Raw genomic sequence first — 25,045 nt, forward strand, 5'->3', positions numbered from 1 at the left:
TGAGGAGTAGAGGAAGAGGAGAAGGAGTGTTTAATATAGTTTCCTAGCTTCAATCACAGTGGGCTCTGAGATTAATAATATCAGTTAACAAAAGTAGAAAAGTAGGTTTGGGACATTTTACCCTTACAGTGCAGAAGGACAACAGTGAAAACATGTTTACCCATCAATTAAAAAGGCAGATTTGGATCTTGGGAAAGAGAGTGTGGCACATGAGTTAATATTTGTGATTTATTCATATGAGCATGATTGTTGAAGGCATAGAAGAAAGGGAGTTTACAGAGAATGTAGAGAGAAGCCAAAGAAGAAACTTTGGAGAATACCTATATTTATAATGGTGAAGAAGCAGACTTAAAAAAGAGCATGAGAGGATGACAGTGTTGGTGCAGTTTCACATAAACCAGGGGAGAAGCTTTAAGAGTGAGGGAAGTTAGTCAATAATGACAAGTAATTCAGAGATGTCAAAGAATAAGAACAAGGAAAATACATGGATATGGTAATAGGAATTATTTTGATAGAATGGTATAAACTAACTGTTGAAGGGTAAGGAGAGAGTAGATGATGAAAAATAATGATAATTTCTTTCTCTCTTCAGCTTCAATTGGCAGAGAAGGACAAAGAGATAAATGGTCTAACTTCATATTTGGAAAACCTCTCCAGGGAGAAGGTATTGAACAGTGTACTTAAAAAAAAGTTTCATGTGACACTGAATGATAATACAGCTTTATGAAGGGACACACATTTTACAGTTATGTGAGGGTGATTTTTTTTAAAAAGTTAAATGACTAAAGAAAAGACAAACAGGTGTTAAGACACTTAGGTGGAAAATGTTTTTAGTTAAATAATATTTAAAAATATTTTGTTAGAAAAATGCTCAAGTGTTGAAAGTTAGTTTGATTTTTGTTACATAGTTTGTATTTAACAAACAATTTTACAGTGTTCAAATTTAAGAGAACAGTAAACAAATTTAAAATTATACCTAATGTATTTATCTGGTTTTCTTTTGTAATAGGAAACATTTTAGAAGTTGTTTAATGATTTGTAGCGTAACCTAACATTCAGAGCATACATTTATAATATAAAATATGCTGTAGTGCAACATTTCTCACAGTATGGTCTGTGGTCCTTTGGGGGTCCCCATCCCCTTTCAGAGGTCTACAAAGATAAAACAGTTTTCGTAATATTACAGTATTTGCTTTTTTCCCTACTCTGTTACATTTGCACTGTTGGTATAAAAGCAGTGGTGGGAAGACTGCTGGTGTATTAATACTGAATCAAGGCAGTGGCACCAAACTGCACTAGTAGTTACTGTATTCCTCCTAACCATGCGTTCACAGTTTAAAAAAAAAATAGAAAACAGTTTCACTTAAGACGACGGAACAGTAAAATATTAATTTTATTGACGCTTGACCCTGGGGGGTGTTTTTAATATTCTGTGTGATGAAATGGGAAGTACTCGGAAAACACTTTTGCCTAATGAAGTAAAGTGGCATTAAATACCTTTAAAGGTAAAGCACTGTGTGATTGAGTTCTAAGCTGAACTAGCCTCTTTTTATATGGCATATCATTTCTATTTTTAAGAATGACTAATAGACAAAATTTGGTTATTCAGACTGGGGTATTTGGCAGATATTTTCTTGAAGAGAAGGGAAGTGAGCCTGTTACTTTAAGGAAAACCAGTTGATAGTATTTGTTGCCAATGATAAAATTCAAGCTTTTAAGAAAAAATTAGAATTTTGTAAACCTAGGAGTCACCTTGTTAGCCATAAATTCAGGTAGGGTCTAAAGCGGCTTGTTATGAATGACAAAAGACACTCCTATCATTCAGGAAATTCCAGAAGTTTTAGGAGATCTGTGCCAGGAACTGGGGACAAGACCAAAAATGTTTTTTATATCACAGTGTGTATTTATGTATGTATGTACAGTCATCCCTTGGTATCCTCAGGGTTGGTTCCAGGACCCCTCCAAGGATGCCAAAATAGGAGGATGCTAAAGTCCCTTATATAAAATGGTGTAGTACCATCGGCCCTGAGTATCCCTGGGTTCTGCATTGGCTGGCTCTGCATTGGCAGATATGGAGGGCCAACTGTATTTTTAATTTATATTTGGGTGTCTGTGTTCATCTGTGTGTCTATCTAATCTAATCTTAATACATATCATCTTATCTTCCTACTTGGTAGTCATCAATATGAGCTCTTTTTAGTCAATGGATTAAGAATTTTTTTGATGTTCACATAGTCTGAGATTTGGTCAGTGGGAATACCTTCAAGCTGGTTCCTGATCTGCCTCAATATCAAAAGGATATTGGTCTTTTGAGCACTTAATTTTTTTCTAGCACTGCAAGGTATTCTCATACCTTTATTCCCTCATCTTTGGAATTGGCCATTTTTTTACAATGAAGAAGCTCTGGTCCTTATTTCTCCAAGGAGTTCTGGTTGCTTATTAGTGGGAAATGGTATTTAGAACCCAAAATACAGGCCCTAGGTGTGCTCATTGCTTGTAGATCCTTTCAGTGTCTGAGCTGGGAAAGGTGTGTATTTTAGATATCATGAGTTCTAGTCCAATTCCACACTGGTTCTTCCTTGCTTTCCTTTCCTTTTTTTTTTTTTTTTTTTTAAAGAGGCATTTTTTAATAGACGTTATTACAGTAATTTTATCTAACTACAGAAAGAGATTATCAGGATAAGGATGTTGGTGTGTGTGTGTTTGTTTTTGGTCGTGCCACGTGGCTTGCAGGATCTTAGTTCCCTGACCAGGGATCAAACCCCAGCAGTGGAAGCGTGGAGCCCTAACCACTGGACCACCAGGGAATTTCCCCTTGCCTTCATTAATTCCTATTTGTACACTTTTTCCACAGTGAGAATCCTGTGCCCAATAGTGTCAATACATTGAATCTACTTGCTAATTCCAATATCCCACACCTTCAGAACTGCTAGAGCCATATCACTAAAAGAAGGAAACCTATTAAGAATAGAATTGAATTCAAGATTGTTTGTAAGTCCTTCCCCCCCACCCCCCACCCCAGGTTGTCAGTATATCGCGTTCAAATGTTACTTGTGTTTGTTCTCTCTCCCTCGCCCCCTTCAGTGTATGGTAACACAAAATGACAAGTGGGTTAAAAAGATCCCTGCAAATAAACAGTGGATTAAAGCTAATTAAAACAATAGGAGCACAAATGAAGAGTAAGAAAATGATTTTTTATTTCCAGTATGAGTTTTCCTCAAGTGTATTTCAAAGTTAAAACAATGATGACCTAATCAGATTTGACAAGAAGTTGACAAAATATATATTCCAAATGCTTAAGACAACTTTTTGAAATATGGATGTACCTTAACCATTTTTGGTAAGAAACCTGGCTCTAAGTGTATTTTGTGCTTGGAGTTAATAGCTAATGCTAGAGAGAAGCAATCAAGATACTTTATTTTTATATATTTTACATTTATAAAAAATATATATTTCATATATAAAATTTATATATAATTTATATGTAAAATTATATATATAGAATGTTTTATATAGTTATTTTGAAGTTTCATATATAACAGTGAAAGATAGTGCTAAATGATTATAACCATTTGTACATTTTGTTGTGTTACAAATGGCTGAAATCACAAACAGAAAACAATATGGTGACTGTATTAATTATGCTGCACAGCAAATTACCTGAAAATGTAGTGGCTTAAAACAGTATTTGTTATCTCACAGTTTCTATGAGTCAGGAATCCAGGTGTGGCTTAGCTGGGTCCTCTTTAGACATCTTGCAAGACTGCAGTCAGTGTGTCAGATGGGGCTCAGTCATCTCACGGGTATAGATCTACTTCTGAGCTCACTCCTTGTTGTCAGGATTCAGTTCCATGCAGATAGTTGGGTGAGGGCCATAATTTCTTCTCTGCCATCTTCCATGAGGTCACTCTCCTCCTCTATGTTTTTTTTTTTTAATATTTATTTGGCTGCATCAGGTCTTAGTTGCGGCGTGTGGGATCTTCGTCACAGCATGCGGAATCTTTTGTTGAGGCATGCGGGCTTAGTTACCCCGTGGCATGTGGGATCTTAGTTCCCTGACCGGGGATCGAACCCACGTCCCCTGCATTGGAAGGTGGATTCTTAACCACTGGACCACCAGGGAAGTCCGTCCTCCTCTATGTTTGACTGAAGTAAAAGGTTATTCAAACCACAGGCAGGGTAACCTTTAAAAATGTAAAGCTGATCCTTTCTTGCTTGAAGCTCCTTAACGGGCCTCCCATGCATTAGTGCATTTAGGATAAATGCCAAAATTCTTTTTTGGCTGCACCGTGTGGCTTGTGGGATCTTCGTGCCCCAACCAGAGATTGAACCTGTGCCCTTGGCAGTGAAAGCAACAGTGAAAGCGCGGAGTCCTAACCACTGGACCACCAAGGAATTCCTGCCAAAATTCAACGTAGCGTGTAATATTTTATATGACTGGCCTCTCTCTCTAGTCCCATTTTAAGCCACAGTTTCTTGTTTGACTCTCCTCTATTGTAGAATTTCTCTCAGTAGTGTTCTCAATCTTGACCTTGAATCAGAACCACCTGTATTATTTGTTTGTTTTTTAGGTAATTATCAAATTTATTTAAATATTTTGCCTTTTTGTAATATTAAAGATTAAATGGCGATATACAACATGTATTTGGGGAAATATGAGCAAATACAACATTATAAGTAATGATAAGAGTACAGTCATGACTTATTACAAGCTAAACAAAAGTTAGCAGAGCTTGTGCCTTTGCAGGGAAAGGTCAACATACAATCATATATATAAAATGCCACAGACTAGATTATCTTGAAAATTGCCCTTTTTCACATTACATTCATATAATTTCATTTAATATAGTTTGTTAGGGTACCACATTTTTTTTTAAATTAATTTTTATTGGAGTATGGTTGCTTTACAATGTATTTGTTAAAATACAGATTTCTGGCTTCCATTCCCAGAGTTTCTGATTTGTAGGTCTGGGGTGGGGCTTGAGATTTGCACATTTGACAAGTTCCTGACGCTACTGGTCTGGGGACCACACTTGGAGAACTGTTGTAGTCACTCGGGCCTTACAACTCATGAATTGCTTTCTTGTTCCAGGGCCCTTGTTCATGTACTTTGCTAGGAATATTCTTGCCTACAATTCTTTGTTAACTTTTTTTTTTAAAGAAGAATTTTTTTTGGCTGCGCCACGCGGCATGCAAGATCTTAGTTCCCCAACCAGGGATCAGACCTGTGCCCCCTGCAGTGGAAGCACAGCGTCTTAACCACTGGACCTCCAGGGTAGTCCCAGAAGAATTTAAACATATGTAAGAAGAGAATAATGTAACGAACTCAGTTGTACTTCTCATCGAGCAATCAACAGATGTTACTTTGTGGCATCTTATTTTAATTTTCTTTTAAGTATTTTTTTTTTGAATTTGTTACAGTATTGCTTCTGTTTTTATGTTTTTGGTTTTTGTTTTTTTTTTTTTTGGCCATGAGGCATGTGGGATTTTAGCTCCCTGACCAGGGATCGAACCCACACCCCATGCATTGGAAGGCAAAGTCTTAATCACTGGACCGCCAGGGAAGTCCCAGTGCCATCTTATTTTGTCTGTTCAACCATAATTCCCTTCTCTCTTCCCCCAGTGGTATTTTTTCAAGTATATCCCATAATTCCTATTATTTTCCTCTGAATATTTAACTATTCCTACCATTCTTGACTTATTCTTTAAGTCTCAGATTAAATCTCTCTTTTTCAGAGAGGACTTCTTTGACCTCTCCTCTCAGTCTAAATTAGGTACCTTTATTAAACTTAAACCTGGGAGCTGTAGTTTTATTTTATAGCACTTACCATAATTTGTAGTTAATATTTCTGTGCTTATTTCTGTAACAACTCCCTTTGCTTAATTATAAGGTCCATGAAGAACAGAGATCATGTTTATTTTATTCACCACTGTATTTGCAGCCTCTAGTACAGTGCCTGATATTTGAAGTTAAATATTTGTTGAATGACTAAACAAGTTAATGGGGCAAACATAATTTATAGCATTTGCTTATAAAAATATTTGGTAAAAGAAATGTAGTGGGATCAGCAGTTTTGTTGTCATTTAATTCCCTGCCCTGCCAGGAATACAATAGAAGTAGGCCAGTTTGCTTTCTACTTCCTGTCTTCTTGAGTTACTCTTGATTTCCCTGCTACTGACACTATAGTTTTATATTACTTCTAAAGACTGTATTTATAAGAATTTCTGTTTGCTATTTCAGCAGCTTGCTTCATGTTTGTCTTCTCCCCCAGTGTTTCTCAGTACCCTCACTCCTGCCACAATCCTCTGCAGAGTTAGGATTACGTCCTTTTTGTTCAGCACCGAAACCTAGATCCAGACAGTGCCTGGAATGAACCAAGTGATCATTAAGCATTAGTTGAGTGAGCAAATGACAAAATGGATGTATCACCATCTAACAGAATGTGTGTTTTACTTATTTTGTTTCTTGTCCATCTGCCCTGCTCTAGATACAGACTTCATGTGGGCAGGAATTGTTGTGTGTTTTGGTTATTCCTAAATCTCTAGTGCCTGGAGAGCAGTGCCTGCTGCATATTAGATACTCAATAAGTATTGAACATATATGTGGATAAAAACTCATTATAGTGTTTTTAAGTAACTAACTCCCTAGTATTATAAAAAAATATATTTTAAAAATAACTTTTAATAGTATGAAGTAATTTAGGATTAAAAACCCTACCAATTTAAATTTATTTAGAAACTTAATATACCTTAAAGTATCTTATTTTTTCATGTCATTCCAAATCCACTATTTAGAATTATTTATCATTTTCATACTATTTCAGATATTCTGTATAAGCCCCTTACTAGAAATATGAAAAGGGAAGAGTAAAGAAAATAATAAAGCAAAAGCACAATGGCAAATAATGATAAAAATGATGGTGGGAAGTACTTTATTAACTATTACCAGAGAAAAAATTAAAATAAAAAATTTTTTAAAGTAAAACTTTCAAAATGTTGTTTAACATCAGGTACCTGACTAGCGATTTTTCTGAATCATCATTTCATATTTCCAGATGATCTGCTTCCTTTTTAAGAATAGAAGAGTAATATTTGTATATATTTATAAATGATTAATGGAAGGTATCTTGAGTATATCTGTGATTTTTGTGGGTGACAAAATTAAAGGTACTGCAACTGTTGCTATGTTTTTTTGCCTACATCCATAATTGAAGAAAATGCTAAATTTCAGTTAGAAGTTAGTGAAAAGATATAATTTTTTTTTTTTTTTTTTTCATTTAAGTTCATGGATCTCCTGAATTCTAAACATGGATCCTTTCGTGGGGGGGGGGGAAAGCATGCATTGTGAATACAAATTTAAGAATCTTCTCTGAGTCAAGAGTTCAGTCTTCTAATTTGCCAAACAACCTAATCATAACTATTTTGTCCATGTTCCTGTGTTCTGTTTACCCTGCCTCAGTTTCCCCCATGAGGAATCAAAGCTGCTTATTCCTCCTTTTCTTACCCTTATACTATTTGCAGAGGATTTATTTTATCTTTGATGGTAGAGGAGTGGAGTATGAACCTAGAGGAAACTCTTTATTAGGTTGGAATTCTCTATGAAGTTCCTTGGCTCTGTCAGCGCATGCATAAATGTTTTGATGAAACCCTTGACTCCATTTAAGTAGTTTATTGTTTGCTTACAGAAGAACTTAACCATACTCCTTTAAATTGATTTGCTTACACTTTTGTAGAAGTATTTTATCATCTCTTAACTCTTTTGCTGCTTTCATGCCCTTTTTTCGCTTTTCTTGAATCATCTTTGAAATATTTTAAAAATTTACTCTCTCCCTTTTTCTCTCTTCACATTTCCACTTAAACATCTTGAATTACTATAGTGGTATGTCAGGGGTTTTTGAGTCTTGGAGGTGAGGGGACATCCGTTGAGGGCCTGCTGTGTTCTAAACACTCCCCTCATTTCTCAGTAGTCCTCTGAGGCCTGAAGAAGATAAGTTCCTCAGGGTTATTTGTGCTGGAGCTGATGAGCAAATTCTGGTCTGACTCCAATCCACCATGTCATGCTGCGCCCCTGATTATTTGTTTCTACTTTCAGCTGTGCCCAGTATAGTTTTGCTAGATTAACCTTGCTAAGGACCATTTCACTGTGTTATTATTGTTCAAGAACTGTTAGGCCCATTGTAGTAAACTGTATGACACATCTGGCACATTTGCCCTTCAACCTGTTGTTTTTAGCTGCATTTCTTCTACTCTTAACATGCATCCTGTGTTCTAAGTAAATCATTCACTTACCAATCCTGCAATATGTTATATTTCATATGCCTTCTGTACTCTTTTCACGTGCTTAGGAAGAACTTTTAATTCCCATTTCTCTTTTCAAACCTAAATTGACTTGCATTTTTCATGTTTACCAGTTTTGCTCTCAGTGATAATGACTTATTCCATTTGAAGGCCACTTACTCTATTTTAAGGTCATTTTATAGGTAAAAATTTGTTAACATAGAGTCTCATCTCTACTCCCAAGGGATGACAATCAGCAAAACCAGCTGAATTTTACTTTACAGATGAAAATTTTCATTCTTACATCCTTTGTTAATATGTTTGGTTGAATTTTTTAATTTTTAATTTTTATTTTTAAAGTTTTTTTTTTTTGATGTGGACCATTTTTAAAGTCTTTATCGAATTTGTTACAGTATTGCTCTGTTTTATGTTTTGTTTTTTTGGCTGTGGGGCATGTGGGATCTTAGCTCCCCGACCAGGGAGATTGAACCTGGACCCCACCGGCATTGGAAGGCGAAGAAGTCTTAAGCACTGGACTGCCAGGGAAGTCCCTGGTGCAATTTACATATGATAAAATTCTCTCATTTTAAGTGCAATTTGATGAATTTTGTCAAATACATATAGTTCTCTACCATTACATTCAAACTATAGAATGTTTCATTGCTGCACATAATTCCCTCACGCTCATATGTAGTCTGTTCCTCCAGCTACCCCCAGCCCCAGACAACCACTGTTCTACTTTCTGTTACTCTGTAGTTTTACTTTTTCTAGCATTTCACATAAATGTGGTCATACAGAATTTATTCACTAGTTGATAGACGTTAATCCTTTTACCAGCTGATGGGCATTCAAATTATTTCTCATGTTTTGCTGTTATGAGTAATGCTGCTATATGAACATTCTCTTACAAGTTTTTTTGTGGACATGTGTTTTCATTTTTCTTGAGTAGATACCTAGGAAGGGAATTGCTGGCTTATATGGTATGTAAGTGTATGTTTTTAAGAAACACCCAGATTGTTTTCCAAAGAGGCTGTACACTTTGCATTCCCACCAGCAGTGTATGAGCATTCCAGTCACTGGCCCTTGGTATTGTCAGTTTTTAATTCTAGTCATTCTAGTGAGTGTGTAGGGTTACCTCATTGTGGTTTTAGTTTTAATTTCTCTGACGACTAGTGTTTTTTTTAATTATTATTATTATTTTTTTAGTCATAGGGCATGGTTATTTATTTATTTATTTTTTGCTGTGTTGGGTCTTTGTTTCTGTGCGAGGGCTTTCTTTAACTGGGGCAAGCGGGGGCCACTCTTCATCGCGGTGCACAGGCCTCTCACTATGGCGGCCTCTCTTGCTGCGGAGCACAGGCTCCAGACGCGCAGGCTCAGTAGTTGTGGCGCACGGGCTTCGTTGCTCCGTGGCATGTGGGATCTTCCCAGACCAGGGCTCGAACCCGTGTCCCCTGCATTGGCAGGCAGATTCTCAACCACTGCACCACCAGGGAAGCCCTTTAATTATTATTTTTTAATGTTAAACTTTAAAAAAAATTTTTTTAATTGAAGTGTATAGTTGATTTACAATATTGTGTTAGTTTCAGGTGTACAGCATAGTGATTTAGTATTTTTGCAGATTATATTCCAGTATAGGTTATTACAAGATAATGGGTATAATTCCCTATGCTACACAGTAAATCCTTGTTGCTTATCTATTTTATATATAGTAGTTTTTATCTGTAATCTCATACCCCTAATTTGTCCCTCCCCCCTCCCCCCTTCCCTTTGGTAACCACAAGTTTGTTTTCTATATTTGTGAGTCTGTTTCTTTTTTGTATATAAAGCCATTCATATTATTTTTTAGATTCCGCATATTAGTGATACCATACATATAGTATTTGTCTTTGACTTATTGAATCAAGTGCACGCGCGCGTGCACACACACACACCCCATCTTCTTAATCCAGTTGTCTGTTGATGGGCACTTGGGTTACTTCCATGCATATCTTTGCTATTTTAAATAGTGCTGCTATGAACATTAGGGTGTATGTATCTTTTAAGATTAGTGTTTTTGTTTTTTTCCGGATAGTCCCCGATGACTGACTGGTGATGCTCAACATCTTTTCATGTGCCTACAGGCCATTCATATATATTCTTCTGTGAAGTGTCTGTTCAGATCTTTTACCTGATTTTTTATTGGGTTATCTTTTTTGGATTTAAGAGTTAAAAAAAATATATTCCAAATACAATTTCTATGTTATGTATTTTGGCAATATTTTCTCCCAATTTGTGGTTCACCTTTTCATTTTTAAAAATACTGTCTTTTGAAGAGCAAAAGCTTCTAATTCTGAAGTAGTCCAGTTTAGCAATGTTTTTCTTAATGGTTCATGCTATATGTGTCCTATCTGAAATTTTTGCCTAACCCAGGGTTACAGAGATTTTCTCCTATTTTTTAATCCAGTATATTTTATAGTTTCAGCCTTATGTTTAGATTTATGATCTACTTAAAATTAATTTTTGTGTAAGGAATGATATGTAGTCAAAATTTGTTTATCTGTATGCAGATATCCAGTTTTTTAGCATCATATATTTAAAAGAACATTTTTCCTCCATTGTATTACTTCTGCATCTTTGTTGAAAATTAATTGACAAGAGTATGGGTATATTTTTGGAATCTCTTTTCTGTTTTATTGATTTATATTAGGGGTCAGCATACTAAGGCCTACATCCAAATTTGGCTTCTGGCCTGTTTTTGTAAATAAGGATTTATTAAAGCGCATTGCCATGCCCATTCATTTTTAGGTATTGTCTATGGCTGCAATAGCAGAGATTTGAGTAGTTGTGACAGAGACTGTGTCTTACAAAGCTGAAAATATCTACCATCAGGCCCTTTATGGAAAAGTTTGCCTACCCCCAATCTGTTTATCCTTAGGCTAAAACTGTACTCAGTTGATTATTATAGCTTTATAATAAGTCTGGAAATCAGATTGTGTAAGTCTTGAAGTTTGTTCTGCTTTTTAAAAATGGGCTATTCCAGGACCTTTGTGTTTCCATGTACATTTTAGGATCAGTTTGTCAGTTTATACGAAAGCCTGCTGGAATTTCGATTGGGATCGCATTGAATCTGTAGATCAATTTGGGGGGAATTAATAGCATAAAAATAAGTTTTCCAGTCCATGAATGTGGTATATTTCTCCATTTGCTGAGGCTCTCTTTAATTTCTCTCAGTAATGTTTGTGGCTTTTAGTTCATAGGCCTTGCACATCTTTTGCTAAATTTATTCCTCAGTATTTAATTTTTAATCTATGAATGTTACTATAAATAGAATTTTAAAAAATTTCATTTTTCAGTTGTGTGTTGCTGATATATAGCAGTACAGTTGGTTTTATATATTGACCTTATATACTGCAGCCTTGCTAAATTAACTCATTCTCCTAGTTCTAGTGTATTCATTAGGATTTTCCACTTCTATGATCATATCATCTGTGAGTAAAGATGGTTTTACTTCTTCCCTTCCAGTCTGTCTGCCTTAATCTTAATCTTGCCTTAATCTTAACACTGTTTAGAACCTCCAGTATAGGGACTTCCCTGATGGTCCAGACTCTGCGCTCCCCAATGCACAGGGCCTGGCTTTGATCCCTGGTCAGGAAACTAAATCCTGCATGCAGCAACTAAAAGATCCTGCACGCCGCATCGAAGATCCCGAGTGCTGCAACTAAGACCCGGTGCAGCCAAATAAATAAATAAATATTAAAAAAAAAAAGAAACTCCAGTATAATGTTGAATAGAAGTGGTTAGAACAGACATTTTTGCCTTAATATTTGATCTTAGGTAGAACCATTTAATTTTTCACCATTAAGATTCACTGTAGGTTTTTGTAGATGTCTTTTTTTTTTTTTTTAAATCATGGATGCCTGTTGAATTTTATAAAATGTTTCTTCTTGCAGTTATTGAAATGATTGTATGCTTTTTTTCCTTTAGTCTATGAACATGTGATGAATTACATTGATTTTTGGATGTTAAACTAAATTTGCATTCTTGTGATAAAACCCACTTGGTCATGATTTTTTTTTTAATAAATTTATTTATTTTTGGCTGTGTTGGGTCTTCGTTGCTGCGTGTGGGCTTTCTCTAGTTGCAGCGAGCGGGGGCTACTCTTTGTTGTGGTGCGAGGGCTTCTCGTTGTGGTGGCCTCTCTTGTTGTGGAGTGCGGGCTCTAGAGCTCAGCCTCAGTAGTTGTGGCGCACGGGCTTAGTTGCTTCGCCGCATGTGGGATCTTCCCAGACCAGGGATCAAACTTATGTCCCCTGCATTGGCAGGCAGATTCTTAACCACTGCTCCACCAGGGAAGTCCCAATGTATTCTTTTCTAATATTGAATTTGATCTCTTAATTAAGGATTTTTACATCAGTATTCGTGAGGGTCTGCAGTTGAGGTCTGCCGTTCTCCTGTGATGTCACTGGTTTGGGTATCAGGATAATACTGGTCTTGTAAAGTAAGCTGAGACAGTGTTTTTTCCTCTAGTTTTTGAAAGAGTTTATACAAGATTAGTATTTTTTTAAATGTTCAATAGAGTTTACTAGGGAAGCAGTCTGAGTTGTTTTTTGTCTTGTGATTTTTACTAATAGCTAAATTGTAAGAGATTCGCAATTTCCTCTCAATTAGCAATAAAAAGGGTACTTTATTGGCACAAATAAATTTGAAAATATATTGGGCTTTATCCTGCTTTCTGATTTTGTTAGATGTGGAAGGGACATTTATGAGAAGTTGAGAACCAGCCTTTCCAAATGTATACTTTAAATATAATAGGGAAATCATTTTATTGTTATATTTTGACTAAATATTTAATGCTCTTCTTGTTAAAAAATATTTGGTTGCTTATTCACCTTTGTTTTTGTTAATTTTAGGAACTTAAAAGGAGTATAGAAAATCAAGCAGAAAGGAAATTGGAGGGTCAGAATTCCCAGAGTCCTCAGCAGATCTCACAGTGTTTCAACACCAGCTCAGAGCAAAATGGTCATGTTCCTGCAGTGCCAAGTACACAACCAGTTCTGCAGTTTGGTAATCCTTATGCAACACAGGAAACAAGAGGTTATTAAAATATTTTTGGTTGGGGTTAGCTGAATGTGGAGTTTTTTTTGTTTGTTTGTATCTTCCTGGGATTAGAGAACTGTTGGTATGATCAACTCTAACAGAAATCTTGTTTTATAATAAGCAGTTTTAATGTTTAACACTAACTGGCTTCATCTAGAAGCAGTACACCATGAATGAGGAGTCTATTTGCTTATTGCACATAGTTCTTATTTTTAAAGATCATTTGGGTTAAAAAAAAAGACATTTTTTTGGATACACTAAAGTGGTTCTTTATATTCTGTTCATCATAGCTATACACAGAGATTCTAATTTTAGTACCAGCTTTTACCCTACCCTTCCAAAATTTTTATTTCAGACGGAGCAGATGGTGCTTTTTACCCAGATGAAATCCAAAGGCCACCTGTGAGAGTACCGTCTTGGGGACTGGAAGATAATGTTGTCTGCAGCCAGCCTGCTCGAAACCTAAGTCGACCTGATGGTTTAGAAGACCCTGAGGATAGTAAAGTAAATTGAATTTCTATTTTCTGAGCCTGTCCCTTTTATTTTTTGTCCTGTGTAGAGAGTTATGTGTGTGTGGAAAGAGAGAATGTATATGCTTGTGTGTACACATGATTGCTTACTTGATTTTTTGAAAAATCTGCTTGTATTTAAATTTGAAAAATCAACCATTAATATGCTTCAGACTTACACTTTAGGATTTATGGAGAGAATGACCTTAGAATATTGTACTTATAAGATAGTTTAATCTTAAAAATTTTTTTTAGATTGAGCTATAATTGACATATAACATATGTTTCAGGTGTGGAACATAATGATTCGGTGTTTGTGTATATTGCGAAATGATCATCATAACAAGTCTAGTTAACATCCATCATCATACAGCTATAATTTTTTTTTCTTGTGATGAGAACTTTTAAGATCTACTCTGTTAGCAACTTTCAAATATACAATACAGTATTAACTGTAGTCACAGATAGTTTAATCTTAATTATCACAGAGTTATTTACTATATTCTTTTGATTGTAGATGTACTAGGTTGCAAGAAGCAAAGTGTTAATGACAGTGTTATGCTTTGGTGTGCATCTTTTCAGTTTTGCATTTATATCCCACTTTAAATTATAAAGTGGACTCTTCGTTATCTTTAGCAAGAAAAAGAAGTGTGTGTATCATAGTTTTCTTTTTCAGAGAAATACTCTTGTAGACATCATTAGTATTTAATCTCTCAGCAGTACAGTACTGTTGATAATTGAATCAGTTTACGTGGCATGGCATTCTTTTTATTTCATTTAAGAGATTTCTTCACCATTTAATAGATCCTTTTCCTCATAGCAGCTCTTTTCGGATTTTCTGTGCATTAAGATGTGTTTAAAAGAAATGCTTTATCGTGCTCTTTGCAAGTACAGCGGTATCATGACCTGTCTCTCATTTAATCTAGTTTGCTGCATTTAATTGCTATTAACCTTGGCAGAAACTGATCAGTGTTCAGACAGGCATGATTTTAGCCCTAGTGCTCAACACCCATAATGGAGAAAAATGTATTTCTCTCTTCTGCCTTTTGGCCTCCTATATCCATTACTGGGAATAATTAGGAAAACTGTCAGAACTTTGGTAGCCTGTATGAAGTCTAGAGTATCATCTTACTGCTTTTTCACACCTTTACTTCACATTTTGCATATTTAATCTGATCATTCTTGGCACAGATGTTACATGTGACAAGCTCTTCTCTTCTGTAGCCATCTGCTTCAGTTTAATTAGCAGAATGTTCTTTCTGATCTGTGTGCTTTGCCCTCCTGCAAACCCATGAGAAGCAGTGTTAGAGTCTTGTGCTCATTTGCTGACATGCTTAGATTTGGTAATGAGATGGAAGGGGTCTTAATAGGCACACCTTGGGTAATTGTATTTTGCTATCAGAAGATTTTTCACATTAGACAGAAACTAATTTTTATGTACATTCAGACCATATTTTTTAAAAAAAATTCTTGTCATTACAGCAACAAAAATCACTTGCAAATGAAGTGTTTTAGTTAAAGTATAAAAAGCAGCTCTGAGTTGACCTGTCCCTTTTCTCTGGTTCTTTGCCCTGGAAGTATTTAACAGCCCGGGACCCAGTGCCTTTCGGTTGGGGTTGAAGCGGCTGCACTTCCAGCCCCCTCCAGTCATACCTGCCATATCTCCTCCCTTCTGCACCAAAAACTTTCTGTCAGATCAAAAAAGGCTTTTATGACTCACTCCCCTTCACCTCATAGTTGTAATTATGATGATAGTGATGGCAATAGACATTTCTGTAGTTTTATTGGACAGCTAATGCTTAACACTTTAAATATATTAACTCTTCATAGCTGTCCTATGAGGTAGAAACTGTTACTATATTGGAGGAAACAGAGACAGACTACCTGGCTTGCTTCAAGTCATACAGCTGGTAAGCGTACAGCCTCATCAGTTTGGCTATGGAAGTTGTGGTTTTACCACCTATCAACCTACCAAACGACTAAACCAGAGGTTCCCAAACTTTCTCAGTTAATGGCACCTTTAGCATCTCAGTAGCCTCCTGCACAGTTTTGGGAACCATGGTCTAAACTCTTGCTACACAAAAATATCATTTTTGGACTAACACTATTGGTATCTCCTGGGAGCTTGTTAGAAATAAGGAATCTCTGGCTCCACTCCAGACCTACAGAGAATCAGACTGCATTTAACAAAGTCTTTCGGTGATCATGTGCTTAATAAAGTTTGAGTTGCACTGGTCTAAACTTCCTAAAGCCCATCAGGCAAGGTTGGATTACTTTCTCTTCCTTTAACACATATCCCACTTTCCCGTTGTTTTTATGCCTTTGTATAGTGTTTCCCTTCCACCTGACTAGCTTTACTTCTTTCCTTTCTCCTCTATCTCTGAAAGACTGAGGTTCACACATTCTGTTAATGTGTAGTTTGCAGCTTTCCACATGAATCCTTCACTATGAACCCCCCAATTGAAGACTGACAATTTTTGTATTTACATTTTTTCCTGATGAGTTTTTTAGTTTTTATTCTCAGAAGGATCTGTGGTTTTCAAAGGGGCTATGATTCCAAAATTGTTGGGAATCACTGCTTGAAAGAATCAAGTCCTGTTTCCCATTGTCATGACACATGGAATTTTTGCCTTTCTTAAATTTTGCCATTTTTCATATGTTGTCTTATTTATTTTTTTTTTTTAAAGCGGTAGATGATTTGAATTTTTTTTTTTAAATTAAGTAATTAATTTATTTATGGCTGTGTTGGGTCTTTGTTTCTGCGCGAGGGCTTTCTCCAGTTGCGGCAAGCGGGGGCCACTCTTCATCGCGGTGCGCGGGCCTCTCACCATCGCGGCCTCTCTTGTTGCGGAGCACAGGCTCTAGACGCGCAGGCTCAGCAGTTGTGGCTCACGGGCCTAGTTGCTCCGCGGCATGTGGGATCTTCCCAGACCAGGGCTCGAACCCGTGTCCCCTGCATTAGCAGGCAGACTCTCAACCACTGCGCCACCAGGGAAGCCCCTGTTGTCTTATTTTTAAAATTTTACTTTGAATATAACCAATATGTTTTCTGTTTACAAAAGTAGTATATAATTACAGTCAATTCACTTTTATCAAGACTGCCAAGACTTTTTTTTTTAAATTAATTTATTTTTGGCTGTGTTGGGTCTTTGTTGCTGCGCGTGGGCTTTCTCTGGTTGCGGTGAGCGGGGGCTACTCTTCGTTGCAGTGCGCGGGCTTCTCATTGCGGTGGCTTCTCTAGTTGCAGAGCACGGGCTCTAGGCGCACGGGCTTCAGTAGTTGTGGCATGCGGGCTCTAGAGCGCAGGCTCAGTAGTTGTGGCGCAAGGGCTTAGTTGCTCCGCGGCATGTGGGATCTTCCTGGACCAGGGATCGAATCCGTGTCCCCTGCATTGGCAGGCCAATTCATTCATTCATTCATTCATTCATTCATTCATTCATTTATGGCTGGCTGGCTGGCTGGCTGTGTTGGGTCTTCGTTTCTGTGCGAGGGCTTTCTCTAGTTGTGGCAAGTGGGGGCCACTCTTAATCGCGGTGCGCGGGCCTCTCACTATCGTGGCCTCTCTTGTTGCGGAGCACAGGCTCCAGACACGCAGGCTCAGCAGTTGTGGCTTATGGGCCTAGTTGCTCCGCGGCATGTGGGATCTTCCCAGACCAGGGCTCGAACCCGTGTCCCCTGCATTGGCAGGCAGATTCTCAATCACTGCGCCACCAGGGAAGCCCCTGGCAGGCCAATTCTTAACCACTGCACCACCAGGGAAGTCCCCCAAGACATTTCAAAGGGGAAAGAATAATCATTTCAACAAATGATGCTGGGACATTTGGATATCCATATGCAAAAAAAATGTAATTGGACTTCTACCTCATACCATATACAAAAATTAACTCAAATTGAACCTAAATATAAGAGCTAAAGTATAAAATTCAAAAGAAAACATAGAGGTAGGTCTTTGTGATGTTAGACAATGGTTTCTTAGATATGACACCAAAAGCACAAGCAACAAAGGAAAAAATAGATAAATTAGACTTCATCAAAAGGATTACATGAGGGGCTTCCCTGGTGGCGCAGTGGTTTAGAATACGCCTGCCAACGCAGGGGACGTGGGTTCAAGCCCTGGTCCTGGAAGATCCTGCATGCCACAGAGCAACTAAGCCTGTGTACCACAACTACTGAGCCTGTGCTCTAGAGCCCGCAAGCCACAACTACTGAAGCCTGCGGGCCTAGAGCCCGTGCTCCGCAACAAGAGAAGCCACCGCAATGAGAAGCCCACGCACTGCAATGAGGAGTAGCCCCCGCTCACCGCAACTAGAGAAAGCCTGTGCACAGCAACGAAGACCCAGCGCAGCCAAAAATAAATAAAATAAATTAAAAAAAAAAAGATTACATGAATTCTATATGTTCTATTTTTAGTTTTTTTAATACACACTTATTTCCAGCTGATTATGTATCTCTGGTTGGCATCTCTATTTTTTTTTTCTTTTTTAAATATTTATTTAGGCTGCGCCTGGTCTTAGTCGCGGCATGCGGGATCTTCGTTGCGACATGCGGACTCTTAGTTGTGGCATGCATGTGGGAACTAGCTCCCTGACCAGAGACCGAACCCAGGCCCCCTGCATTGGGAGTGTGGAGTCTTACCCACTGGACCACCAGGGAAGTCCCTGGTTGGCATCTCTTAATGCTGAATTTTACCTTCTCTATACCATATAGTACAATGCCTTTCATATACAGTAGGGTCTATTTAAATATTTGTGACTAACGATTTTAGCTAAAGAAATGCTTTTAATTATTTTTATTTTCTGCCTACTAATGTTCATATCATCTTAGAAAAGTAATTTTTGGTAACAGCTTTATTGAGATATAATTCACATACCATACAATTACCATTTAAAGTATACAATTCAGTGGTTTTTAGTATATTCAGAGAATTGTGCAGCTATCACCACATTCAATTTTAGGACATTTTCCTCACCACAAAAAGAAGCCCTGTACCCTTTAGCAGTTACTTTGTCTCTGTAGAGCTGCTTATTCTGGACATTTATGTGAGTCAAATCTTCTAATAATGAGGTCTTTTGTGACTGGCTTCTTTCACTTAGCATAATGTTTTCAAGATCCATCCTTGTTTTAAATAATTTTTTTTTAAAATTTATTTATTTATTTTTGGCTGTGTTGGGTCTTCGTTTCTGTGCGAGGGCTTTCTCTAGTTGCGGCAAGCGGGGGCCACTCTTCATCGCGGTGCGCGGGCCTCTCACTATCGCGGCCTCTCTTGTTGCGGAGCATAGGCTCCAGACACGCAGGCTCAGTAGTTGTGGCTCACGGGCCCAGTTGCTCCGCGGCATGTGGGATCCTCCCAGACCAGGGCTCGAACCCGTGTCCCCTGCATTGGCAGGCGGATTCTCAACCACTGCACCACCAGGGAAGCCCCATCCTTGTTTTAGCATGCATACATATTTAGCATGAAAAATGTACTGCATTCCTTTGTATTAAATGCTGAATAGTGTGTTGTATGGATATACCACATTTTGTTTATCCATTCCTCTGTTGATTAACAGTTGGCTCTTGTGAATAGTGCTGCTGTGAACTTATGTACAAGTTTTTGTTTGAATACCTTTTTCAGTTTGGTTATATACCTAGGAGTTGAATTGCTGGGTCATAGGGTAACTCTATGTTTAACCTTTTGAAGAATTGCCTGATTCCTTTTCCATTGGCAGTGTGTATGTGTAAGAGTTCCAGTTTATCTACATCATCTTTACCCACACTTGTTGTCTGTTGTTTTGATGATAGCCCATCCTAGTAGATGAGAAGTGGCATATCATCATGATTTTGATTTGCATTTCCCTGATGGCTAATAATATTGAGCATCTTTAATGTGCTGGTTGACCATTTGTATATGTTCTTTGGGAAAATGTCTATTCAAGTCCTTTGGCCATTTTTATATAGGATTATTTGTCCCTTGCCAGATAAATGATTTGCAAATATTTTCTCCCATCTGTGGATTGTCTTTATATTCTTTTGGTGGTATCCTTTGCAGCACAAAAGTTTTAAATTTTGATGAAGTCAAATTTACGTATCCTTTTTTTGCTTGTACTCTTGTTGTCGTATCTCAGAAACCATTGCTTTATCTAAGGTAGCTCTAGCTTCTGATTTAGGTCTTTGGTTTGTTTTAAGTTTTGGATATGGAGAAAAACTTTTTTTGGTATTCTTTTCCATTATGGTTTATTACAGGACATTGAATATAGTTCCCTGTGCTGTACAATAGGTCCTTGTTGTTTATCCATTCTATATGTAATATAGTTTGCATCTGCTAATCCCAAACTCCCAATCCACCCCCCTCCCCCCAATCCCCCCTCAGCAACGACAAGTCTGCTGTGAGTTTGTTTCTGTTTCATAGATAAGTTCATTTGTGTCATTATTTTAGATTCCACATGTAAGTGATATCATATGGTATTTGTCTTTCTCTTTCTGACTTACTTCGCTTAGTGTGATAATCTCTAGGTCCATGTAGCTGCAAATGGCATTATTTCACTCTTTTTATGGCTGAGTAATATTCCATTGTATACATATATACCACATCTTCTTTATCCATTCATCTGTCGATGGACATTTAGGTTGTTTCCATGTCTCGGCTCTTGTAAATAGTGCTGCATGAACATAGGGCTGCATGTATCTGAGAAAAGTGACATTTGAAAATAGAGATCTTACAAAATTATTTGCTTTCCTATTTTTAAAATACCTTTAAATTTTATGGAGTTATAATTCAATGATATTCCTTCATTGACATATTACTAGAAATGGATGTTTGGCTGAGCTTAAACAGTAACATCTCATAAAAAGAGAATGTTGACTAATATTACTTAATAATACAGTTATAAGGATAAACGTTAATTCTTTAGTTGTATATAAAAGTTACCCAGAGTCATTGGTACTCTGTTCTTAATGTGTTGATTTTGGCCTTAGCAAATGTTTCTTATAGGATGTTCTTAAACTAAAGTAGTAATTATTAACTTAGTAAAAGTTCGATTAAGTGGTGGATCTTTCTTCATTGATATTCATTACTATCTCCTTAATGATATCTAAATATTTCAATTAATAATTCCTGGCAAAGGTGGAACCATAACACAGTTTCAGAAATTCTGATTGTCTGAATCCTAATGATTTAGATGGTGTAACTCAATCATTAGCTCCTGAGTGTGTATTGCTAGTTTGATCACAATTGCATATTTTATTGTGGTTGAATACACATAAAATTTACCATCTTAACTATTTTTTAGTACATGCTTCTATAGCAGTAAGTACAGATGACCCTAAATGCGAGGGTTAGGGGTGCCAACTCTCCATGCATTTGAAAATCTGAGTATAACTTACAGTTGGTCCTCTACATCTGTGGTTTCTCCCATATCCACAGATCTGCATTCGAGGATCCAACCAACCTCATTTCATGTAGTATTGTAGTATATACTATTGAAAAAAATCCCACATAAAAGCACATCTATGCAGTTCAAATCCTCATTGTTCAGTGGTCAACTGTATATTCACGTTGTTGTGCAGCAAGTCTTCAGAACTCTTTTCATCTTGCAAAACAGAAACTCTATACCTGTTAAACAACAACTCCATTCCTCCCTCCCTCTGGCCCCTGGCAACTGCCATTCTACTTTGTCTCTCTGAATTTGACTATTCTGGATACCTCATATAAGTACAATAGAATCATATAGTATTTATCTTTTTGTGATGGGCTTATTTCACTTAATATATGTCCTCAAGATTCATTCATGTTGTAAGATGTCAGAATTTTCTTCCTTTTTAAGGCTAAGTAATATTTCATTGTATGTGTATACCACATTTTGTTTTTCCATGCATCCATTGATAGACATTTGAGTTGTTTCCACCTTTTGGCTATTGTGAATAATGCTGCTATGACCATAGGTGTACCAGTGTATCTGTTTGAGTTCCTGCTTTCAGTTCTTTTGGATATATACCCAGAAATGGAATTGTTGTATCGTACGGTAATTGTATTTTTATGATCATGATTGCATTTTGAATTTACTATGATTAAATATATTTTGTTGTCTGAGAGATTAACCAATTTTAATACTATTTCAGATGTTCAAACTGGTTATATACTTTGATAAAAACAAGAATATTTTTTAGAGACTAGATTTTGGGTTGAGCATCTCGTGAGAAGTTTTGGGTTTCAAATAGAGCTTCAGTTTACCGTAGCATGTTTCCTTTGCTTAAAAACCAGTTTGCAAATAGAAAGAGTATTTTGCTCGTGGGTCTAAAGGTACATGAACAATGTAGAGTGTTTAGACCTTTGTAGAGATTAAAATGATATTGAAAATGTTTTCTTAAGAAAAATTTATTTGGAATTGTTCATAAATACATTTCAGTGTGGTATTCCCAGTAATATTTGCTTACAAGATTATTTCAACAGTTTAGCTAAAATACTAGGTACTTATACTTTAAAACTTGCTATTCAAAATTCTTTTGAGTTGACAACTTTCAGTGCTAAAACTTGATTATTTTAGTAGTTTGGGGTGGAAATCTTGCTAAAATAGAATACTAATAACCTTGATGACTGAAGTTTATTAATTAAAAACTCAATATTGAATGATGTCCTCACATTCTTTTAAGGTGTATAGTAAAGCTGTATGATCCAGTGTTGAAATCCTATTTGATGTTTTGGGTTCTTGTCTGCTTTCCTCTCTTTTTTCACCAGTAGCCATTTTTTGTTGCTGGCCGTGAGCCTGCCTTAACAGCCTCACTTCCCGGGCTAATTTGTTATATGTAAACTAGTATGGTTTGGAAACTAATTAGCCGAGCTTGATGAGTAAAATGGAATAACTGTATTTGTGAGTGAAAATTTGGTCATTTTGCATGACAAGATCACCAAAGACTTTATTATATGAATTGGTTACTCAGATTTTATTACATACTTCCTGGTTTTAAACTATTCTCCCAGTAGGTGATTTCTTATTTCATGAGGACTTATGTCTCACTATTACATCTAGAATTCTACTCTTCAGTCCCTCTCCCCTTTTATTCTGGTAGAAGATACAGAATAATAGTTACCCTTACCAAATTATATATGGCTTAGAAAGTATAAATTGCTTTTTTTGCCCCCTCATCCACATATTTTATAAGCAGGGTTAACATGTCTGATAGGTGGTCTGAACCTAGCACCTTAGCTAGTTCCAAACTCTATTGTTAGCTGCTTCACGGAAGCAGTGAATTGGTGTGAGCCGCAGCTGTTGTAAAACACTGGGAAAGGTGGTTGTGAGAGTTTTGGTTCCATTATATTTTTCACCCCTAGAAAGTTGTACAATATTATAAATATGTCTCATCAAGAATTTTGAAAAGTAGAATATGAAGACCTTTCGTTTTATTATTCTCATTTTCTTCAATAGCATTTCAAAATTTTTTAAAACATTTATATATTTTTATGTCATTTAGATATGAGAAAATTTTGTTCATTATTTTATATGTAGTTGTTTAAGCAGATTCATTTTCAGATATTGTTGCTGGAAGGCCTAAGTATGGCAGCCGGAGTAATGTGGCACAGAATCATAACTTGCCTGTTTTACATATGTAAGCTTAGCAGATTCAGCTACTAAATCATCTTCCCTCTTTGTACCTGCAGATTTAAAAACTGTCTGGATTTTAGTTACTTAAAGACTTTTAATTTTTGAAGTATATGAAGTACTTGCCCAATATTCCCCAACTTCTCAATGCCCTATTAGGTTATTGATCCTGTTTTTCTTTTGCCCAGTTATATCCTAAGGGAATCATATGTAAACAAAAGTGTTTTCTCATGTGATGTACATGGGAAAAAAAAAAGTCTCTCACCTCCTTTTTTGAGCTTTTAGGGGGGGATAATTGTCAGGATAATAGCTAAGTTACCCTGCCTTCCCTTAACTATTCCCTCCCCCCCTTCAAAAGAAAAAAAAAGAATTCAATTTATCTTTTGTTTGGTCACTTCAAATTTCAAGTCACATACACTTTTTTGGAACCTCTTCCTATGACAGACCTGACTTAGCCTATTAATAGTTCTGGGGCAATCATGACTACCCAGCAACATAAGGACTTTCATCAAGTGCCTCTTCTACCTGTTGTGTGCTGTTAGTTCATGGCATGAAAGCAGCTAACAAACTGCTCAGGGAAAGAAAGCAAATGGGCACTTCAGATGGATGTGGCTGCTTTGGATATGAAGTGACAGTCTGTGTTTGGATATTGATGTAGCAGCAATGTGCAAATCTATAAAAAGTGACTAGAGGGATGCAGGCATGGAAATTCAAACCAGCATTTTCTTTCTGATTCAGACTCAGATTTACAGGGTTTTAGGAGTCTTCCTTGATAATCTGTTAATCAGATATTTAAATTTGAATCTGATTGTTTTACATCAGGGTTTTTGAGGCCTGTAGTTTGGTGCATTGCTTCGCTTTAACATGGTTTTCCAGTTGGATTCGCTTGTGTATTTGCCCCAAAACATACACACACACACTGTTAGTTTTCCTTTATTTATAATTTCTACGTATTGTGCAGTGGATATATATTATCACAGAAGATCCTGCCTATCTTACAGACTAATAGTCATTAAATGAGAATAACAGGAAAAATAATGCAGTCTTAAGATTTTTATGAAAGTGGTCACCCAGTGTATGGAATGATAAAAGGTTGGTAAAGTTACCTACATATCGGTCAAAAAAGTCTATTGATCGCTGCTTCATTCACACACACAGGTGTAGTATACTCTCCATTCCACTGAATAGTGCTTTTTATTTCAAGGTAAGACTTAGTCCATAGTGAAATACTCTCTAAAAAAAAAAAAAAAAGTTACTTTCAAACATGTTTACATGAAAATCTAATTTAATGATAATAGAAGTAAATTTTTAAAAGTGTAATCTTATTTCCTTTATATGGTGCTTGATTGAGTTAATTGAGGAACTTCTGTTTGGTTTCACTTTTCTCAAAAGTTGCACGATTATTTTTTGCCTAGGAAGACGAGAACGTGCCCCCTGCTCCTGATCCTCCAAGTCAGCATTTACGTGGGCATGGAACAGGCTTTTGCTTTGATCCCAGGTAATTTTGCTCTTTCCTGTGTAGAATTGGGATTACCTGTGGCTCTCAACGTATGGTCCTTGAAAATTTGTTAGAAATGCATATGGTCCAGGGCCTTAACTCAGATC

General features: G+C 36.7%; 1 protein-coding gene across 3 annotated transcripts in view; it reads left to right on the top strand.

Moving 5' to 3' along the window:
* The window catches only part of TAX1BP1 (Tax1 binding protein 1), a 92,745-nt gene that overhangs the window by 65,252 nt on the left and 2,448 nt on the right, over positions 1-25,045 (top strand). For all 3 annotated transcript variants that reach the window (XM_068549208.1, XM_068549206.1, XM_068549207.1), the window contains exons 14-17: positions 593-664; positions 13,170-13,353; positions 13,712-13,860; positions 24,856-24,938. In XM_068549208.1, coding sequence (XP_068405309.1) covers positions 593-664; positions 13,170-13,353; positions 13,712-13,860; positions 24,856-24,938 — 488 coding nt within the window. The remainder of the gene's footprint in view (positions 1-592; positions 665-13,169; positions 13,354-13,711; positions 13,861-24,855; positions 24,939-25,045) is intronic.

This window comes from Eschrichtius robustus, chromosome 8 (genome assembly GCF_028021215.1).
Source record: "Eschrichtius robustus isolate mEscRob2 chromosome 8, mEscRob2.pri, whole genome shotgun sequence".
NCBI classification, from domain to species: Eukaryota; Metazoa; Chordata; class Mammalia; order Artiodactyla; family Eschrichtiidae; genus Eschrichtius; species Eschrichtius robustus.